This window comes from Callospermophilus lateralis, chromosome 5, assembly GCF_048772815.1.
Source record: "Callospermophilus lateralis isolate mCalLat2 chromosome 5, mCalLat2.hap1, whole genome shotgun sequence".
Classification (NCBI taxonomy): domain Eukaryota; kingdom Metazoa; phylum Chordata; class Mammalia; order Rodentia; family Sciuridae; genus Callospermophilus; species Callospermophilus lateralis.
Genome location: NC_135309.1, coordinates 107,440,960 through 107,448,862, shown reverse-complemented (window position 1 = coordinate 107,448,862; position 7,903 = coordinate 107,440,960). Strand labels below are relative to the sequence as shown.

General features: G+C 36.3%; 1 protein-coding gene across 1 annotated transcript; it reads right to left on the bottom strand.

Moving 5' to 3' along the window:
• Positions 1 to 6,874: 6,874 nt before the first annotated feature.
• LOC143400479 (histone H2B subacrosomal variant-like) lies at positions 6,875 to 7,243 on the bottom strand. Its single transcript, XM_076857688.1, has one exon. The coding sequence runs from the start codon at positions 7,241 to 7,243 to the stop codon at positions 6,875 to 6,877; it is 369 nt and encodes a 122-aa protein (XP_076713803.1).
• Between the last annotated feature and the right edge of the window lie 660 nt (positions 7,244 to 7,903).

The window sequence follows — 7,903 nt, the reverse complement described above, 5'->3', positions numbered from 1 at the left end:
AGGGATGAAATAAAAAAAATGCTTATAGGTAAATTAGAGTATCAATACAACATATCAAAATCTCTGGGACAATATGAAGGTAGTTCTAAGAGGGAAATTTTTTGCATTGAGCTTATTCATTAAAAGAATAGAAATCCACCAAATAAATAACCTAACATTATATCTCAAAGCCCTAGAAAAGGAACAAATCAGCACCAAAAGCAGTAGAAGACAGAAAATAATTAAAATTAGAGCTTAAATCATGAGGTTGAAACAAACAACACAATTTGAAAAATCAATGAAACAAAAGTTGGTTATTTGAAAATTGATAAACTCTTGCTCAAGCTAATGAAAAAAAGAGAAAAAACCTCAAATTACTAAAATTCATGACTAAAAAGGAAGTATCATCACAGACACAACTAAAATATAGATGATAATCAGAAATTACATTGAAAATCTCTACTCTGATAAAATAGAAAATCATGAAGACATTGATTTCTAAGACATATAACCTACCCAAATTGAATCAGGAGGACATGGAAAATTTAAATAGATCAATTTCAAGCAATGGAATTGAAGGTGCTATCAAAAGCCTACCAATAAAGAAAAGCCTAGGACCAGATGGATTCTCAATTGAGTTCTACAGGACTTTAAAGAAGAGCTACACAAATACTCCTCAAATTATTCCATGAAATAGAAGAGGAGGCAATCCTTCCCAAACTCATTCTATGAAGATAGTATCACCCTGATACCAAAACCAGACAAAGACACATTGAGGAAAGAAAACTTCAAACCAATATCCCTGATAAGCATAAATGCAAAAATGATTAATAAATTACTGGCAAATCACCTACAAAAACATAAGAAGACAGTGCACCATGATCGAGAGGGGTTCATCCTAGGGATGCAAGTTTGGTTTAACATATAGAAATCAATGAGCATAATTCATATCAATAGACTAGAGACAAGAATCATGATTATCTCAATGGATGCAGAAAAAGCATTTGACAAAGTTCAGTATTCATTCATGCTCAAAACACTAGAAAAACTAGGGGTAGTAGGAATATATCTCAACATTGTAAAAGCTACATATGCTAAACCAAAGGGCAACATCATTTTAAATGGAGAAAAATTGAAATAATTACCTCTGAAAACTGGAACAAGACAGAGATGCCCTCATTCACCACTTCTACTCAACATTGTCCTTGAAACTCTAACCAGAGCAATTAGACCAAAAAAAAGAAGAAAAAAATGAAGGGATATGAATAGGAAAGAAGAGCTAAAATTATCCCTATTTGCTGTTGACATTATTCTATATTTAGAAGACCCAAAAAACTCCACCAGAAAGCTTCTAGAACTCATAAAGAAATTCATCAAAGTAGCAGGATACAAAATTAACACACATAAATCAATTGTATTCCTATACACTAATGATGAATCAGCTGAAAGAGAAATTAGAAAAACTATCCCATTCACAATCGCCTCAAAAAAATTGGGAATGAATCTAACAAAAGAGGTGAAATACCTCTACAATAAAAACTATAGAACACTAAAGAAGGAAATTAAAGAAGACTTTAGAAGATAAAAAGATTTCCAATGTACTTGGATAGGCAGAATTAACATTGTCAAAATGGCCATACTAGCAAAAATACTCTACAGATTTAATGCAATTCCTATTAAAATTCCAATGACATTCTTCATAGAAATAGAAAAAGCAGTCATAAAATTCATTTGGAAAAATAAGAGGACCAGAATAGCTAAAGCAATCCTTAGTGAGGATTGTTTTAGTTTAGTTGTTTTAGTTTCTCACTTAGTGAGAAAAGTGAAGCAGGAGGCATCACAATAACTGACCTTAAACTATACTACAGAGTTATAGTAACAAAAAACAGCATTGTATTGGCACAAAAGCAGACATGAAAACCAATGGGACAGAATAGAAGACACAGAGATAAACTCATATATTCAGTTATCTCATACTAGACAAAGGTGCCAATAACATACATTGGAAAAAAGATAGCCTCTTCAATAAATGGTGCTGGGAAAACTAGAAATCCATATGTAGCAAAATGAAATTAAGCTCCTATCTCTCAGGCTGCACAAAACTCAACTCAAGGTGGATTAAGGATCTAGGCATTATGCCACAGTCTCTGGCTGGGCACAAATCACGAGTCTCCACACAGCTTGTAGATTCAAACAGCAATTCTTTATTCCCGAACTCACACCGGCCGTCTACAAACACATTCTGGGGAAATCCACGTTCTCTGCCCAAATCCACTCTCTGCCCAAATCCACACTCTGCCCAAATCCACTCCACATGTGCTTCTATCTCCCAAAATATACTGTCTGACCCTAAGAACTCAAGAGGAACTCAGCAGCAGGATACGCCCTATTCTAAAGGGGGAACACCCTAATCTCCTATTATGCTAAACTGCCCTATTCTAAAGGGGGAACACCCTAAACACGGATCCGCCCTGGTCCTTGAGCAAGGTCACCTTACATGCAATGTCCTGCAAAATGTCCTATTTCCATGAGTCCTTCCACTAAAGAAACATGGGGGTACGCTGGCAAGGAAATTGTCATACCTACTTGGCTGATGGCTCCCAGCAGCATTAGACCAGAGACCCTGTACCTACTAGAAGAAAAAGTAAGCCAAATTCTCCATCATGTTCTCTTAGGAACCAGATTCCTCAATAAGACCACTTAAGCATGAGAAGTAAAAATAATAATAAATAAATTGGATGATATCAAACTAAAAACCTTCTTCACAACAAAGGAAACAATCAAGAATGTGAAGAGAGAGCCTACAAAACAGGAGAAAATCTTTGCCACCTGCAACTCAGATACAGCATTAATCTCCAGGGCATATAAAGAACTCTGAAAACTTAACACCAAGAAAAACCAAAACCAAGACAAACCAAAACCAAAAAACCTAAATAAACCCAATCAATAAGTGGGCAAAGGAACTGAACAGGTACTTCACAGAAGAAGAAATATGAATGATCAAGGGAGAGGAGGGGGGATAGTAGAGGATAGGAAAGGTAGCAGAATACAACAGTCACTAGTATGGCAATATGTAAAAACGTGGATGTGTAATCGATGTGATTCTGCAATCTGTATACGGGATAAAAATGGGAGTTCATAACCCACTTGAATCAAATGTATGAAATATGATATGTCAAGAGCTTTGTAATGTTTTGAACAACCAATGATAAAAAAATTAAAGAAAGAAATACGAATGATTAATAAATATATGGAAGCTAGCCAATCCCTTAAAAACAAATGCCAAATGTCTTCTTTGATATAAGGAGAGTAACTAAGAACAGAGTAGGGAAGAAGAGCATGAGAAGAAGATTAACATTAAACAGGGATGAGAGGTGGGAGGGAAAGGGAGAGAGAAGGGAAATTGCATGTAAATGGAAGGAGACCCTCAGGGGTATACAAAATTACATACAAGAGGAAGTGAGGGGAAAGGAGGGAAAATATAAGGGGGAGAAATGAATTACAGTAGAGGGGGTAGAGAGAGAAGAGGGGAGGGGAGGGGGGAGGGGGGATAGTAGAGGATAGGAAAGGCAGCAGAATACAACAGACTCCAGAATGGCAATATGTAAATCAATGGTTGTGCAACTGAAGTGATTCTGCAATCTGTATATGGGGTAAAAATGGGAGCTCATATCCCACTTGAATCAAAGTGTGAAATATGATATATCAAGAACTATGTAATGTTTTGAACAACCTACAATAAAAATTAATTAAAAAAAATAAATAAATATATGGAAAAATGTTCAACATCTCTAGAAGTTAGAGAAATGCAAATTAAAGCCACACTGAGATTTCATCTTACTCTATCCAGTCAGAATGGCAATTATCAAGACACAAGAAACAATAAATGTTGGTGAGGATGTGGGGAAAAGGTACGCCCATACATTGCTGTGGGACTGCAAATTGGTGCAATTGCTAAGGAGAGCAGTATGGAGATTCCTCAGAAAACTTGGAAAGGAACCACCATTTGACCCAGTTATCCCAATCCTTGGTATACACCCAGAGGACTTAAAATCAGCATACTATAGTGAAACAACCATATCAATGTTTATAGCAACTCAATTCACAATAACCAAGCTATGGAACCAAACTAGGTGCCCTTCAACAAATAAATGGATAAATAAAATGTTAATACAAATATACATATACACAGTGGAATGTTATTGAGTCATAAAGAAGAATGAAATTATGGCATTTGCCAGTATATAAATGGAACTGGTTACTATCATGCCAAGTGAAATAAGCCAATCCCCAAAAAAGAAGGTCGAATTCTCCCTGATATGCAGATGCTAACATACAATAAAGTGGTGGTGGTGGTGAGAATAGAAGTTCATTGGAAAAGACAAAGGGGAATGAGGGGAAGAGAGGGAGGATGGGAATAGGAAAGAGTAGAATGACTTGGAGGTTCCTCTGCTGTGTTCATATAGGTATACATGACCACGTCATATACAGCCACAAGAATGGGATCCTAATTTGAATGTTATACTCCATGTATGTATGATATGTCAAAATACACTCTACTGCCATGTATATCTAAAAAGAACAAATTAAAAACAGACCTCCCCCCAAAAAAGAAATCAACCCAAACTTCATCAATAGAGGATGGATAATAAATTGTGACATGGTTATGTTATGGAATCTTATATAGCATAGGAGTGAAACAATCTAAAGCTACAGATTTCAATCAGTATAAATCATAGAAGTGTACATTTAGAGGAAAGAAGGCAGGCGTGAAAGTACACATGTATGATCCTATGTTTTTTAAAAAAATATCTTTTTGGTTGTAGATGGACACAATACCTTTATTTTTAAAAATATTTTAGTTGTAGTTGGATACAATACCTTTGTTTTATTCATTTATTTTTATGTGGTGCTGAGGATCGAACCCACTGCCTCAAACACACAAGTGCTCTCTACCACTGAGCTATAGCCCCAGCCCTGATCCTATGTTTTAACATAAGCAAAAGTAAACCCATTGTTTACAGACACATACATAGGTATCAAAGGACAAAGAAAAGAAAAAAAAGCACAGGAAAGAAACAAAACTCAAGATTGACGAACCCAGGTTAATTCCATTTTAAGATTGGAAGCCATCTCATCACAGTCATGAAAAGTTAATTTCTGTTTTACTATAAATTGCTGAGATTTCCAAACTTGTTTGGAATTCCTGTCCATGCTCTGAACTCACCCATGCCAGGCTCTCCTTGACCAGATAACAACCTTCCCTGAAACCTCAGCAGCACCTCAAAAATTCTGATGTTGGAATCTGTATTTACTCCCTACCTTGAAATGTCATGCCATGTAGATCATTAACCTGTTTGCCTTTGTATTATGCTTGTCAAAATCCTGTTATCTGTGAGTTCTGAAGACTCCCTCTTTGCAACTTTTTGTTCTATAAAACCTTGTTCCTGGAGAGTTTAAGTGCTGATCTCTAGCCCAGGTTAGGGAGAGACAGTCACTGGTGACCAGCTTTCTTTGTATACCCAATACAAGCTTGCTTTAATTTGATTTAAAATTGGAGTTGGTGGTCTTTTCTTTGGGTGGTGGTTCAACAAAGATAGTAGGTAGGAGGATTGGTAAAGATCTTCTTGAGCCTTTGTAAAGTTCTTAAATTTCGTCACTTGAGTGGTAAATTCATGGATGTTCTTGTGAATGTAGAACCATTAACCTCAGTGAACCAAGTCTTTTTTTAAATATATTTTTTTAGTTGGTGATGGACCTTTATTTTTATTTATTTATATGTGGTGCTGAGAATTGAACCCAGTGCTTCACACATGCTAGGCAAGTGCTCTACCACTGGGCCAGCCCCTAAACCAAATCTTTTTTTTTTTTTTAATATCTTTTATATTTATGTGGTGCTGAGGATCAAACCCAGTGCCTCACGCATACTAGGTGAGTGCTCTAACTCTAAGCCACAGCCCCAACCCCCCTAAACCAAGTCTTTAAGATAAAATTTACATGGAAATTAATTGAGCTGATTGAAAATGTAGGAAATAAGAATTTAAGCAAAAAGAAAATAGTTAAGATGTTCTATAAAGCATTCATTAAGGAACTAAATTGGTTGAATGAAGTTTTAGGTAAAAAAACACTTTTTGATAAATATCATCAGTGCTGATATATATATATATATTTTTTTTTAATTTTTTTTAAGTTGTTGATAGACCTTTATATATATGTGGTGCTAAGAATTAAACCCAGTGCCCCATACATGCCAGGCAAGTACCCTACTGCTAAGCCATTTGTCCCAGCCCAGTGCTGGTATATTTCTAATTAAGAGGTTTGTCTTCCTAAATTCAAAGTCATATGATCTGGTGGTCAAAACAGTTGGGTCAAATAACCCTGTACATAGTTATATCTTTTTTTTTTTTTGGTTACGGGGAATTGAATTCAGGGGCACTCGACCACTGAGCCACATTCCCAGCCCTATTTTGTATTTTATTTTAGAGACAGTTTCTCTCACTGAGTTGCTTAGTGCCTCACTTTTTGCTATGGCTGGCTCTGAACTCGAGATCCTGTCTCAGCCTCCTGAACCACTGGGATTATAGGCATATGCTACTGCACCCAGCAACAATATCTTAAAAATACAATAACCATTGAATTTATATGATAAGCTTCAGATAGCTATAAAAAAAAAACCAGTTTCAGGAAAAAAAAAAAGCAGGTATCAGGAAAATCTATTCAAATTAACTTTAACTTTAAAGGTAAAATAGCAAGAAAGTAATGAATCTCCAGAGAAGAGAAATAGGAAAATATTAGGAAATACCACTATTTATAAAAAAGAAGAGTGAATTCAACTTTGAGAGGTTGGGTAGTAAGTTTACTTTCCCCAAGATTCGGTTAAGTTGGTACAGGTAGTTCAGGAGCTGACAAATCTGTGCACTGCTTCACTTCCAAAAGTCACCGCGTACTTAGCTAGAGTCTCAGGTAACAGCATGTATACTGCCTTCTGAATGTCTTCAGGGGTGAGGGTACAGCGTTTTCTGAAATGCATCAGGTGGTGGGCTTCCTTAGCAATGCGGTCAAAGATGTCGTTGATCAGAGTGTTCATGAAATCCAAGGTGCGAGATGACATGCCCCTCTGGGGAACAACTTCTTTAAGGACCCTGTTTACGTAGAGTGAATAGTTTCTATGGCTCAAACTGGTGCTGGAACTTGACTTCTTTCTGGAGATGGGACTTAGATGTCCTTTGCAGTAGCTGTACTTATGGATGGTGCGTCTGGCCATTGTAGATGTTGCTTTCCTTATCAGTTAACGAATGGAGAAAAGGGCCCAAGAATTGGAGGAGTTCTCCTACTTATAGTGACACGTCACAATCACACTGCTGGGGCTTCTCTCTGATTGGTGGTTACTTTTCCTATGTCACAATCATGTAGCAATGACTCTGATTTGTTAAGGGCAAATTGGCCAACCAACCTAGAACTTTCCCAAGAAGATAAAGGGAGTGTGGCAGGAAGATTGAGGGTAACTTCAGGGGGAAAAAAGAAGAGATCTCATTTTTGCTACTTTGGTTCTTGGTAATTAGAAAGCATCCTCTATTATAGTGTTCAGAGAATTGGACCAACCTCACCAATTTGGGGGTTGGTGTAAGAAAAGTAGAGGAAAAAGTGTCAATCTTTTTGTAGAGGTCACAGTGTTCATAAAAGCATGTATAAGTTCATTTTATAAGCAAATGAATAAATAAACCATTACAAGTCTCAAAATGATTGTCTTAGAAAAATAAATAAGGAGGGCTAATTTGATTTTACAAAATGTTACCTTGATGTTAAGGATTTTTCTAGATCCCGATTCCCCAGGAGCAGGTGTGTACCACTGAGTAATAAAAAAAAAAAAAAAACAAAAAAACAAAAAAAAAACTACACTGTTGTTTGTTATACTGTGTAACAT

Coding starts and splice junctions, on each gene's coding strand:
- LOC143400479 (XM_076857688.1), bottom strand. CDS start 7,243: ATGGCCAGACGCACCATCCATAAGTACAGCTACTGCAAAGGACATCTA.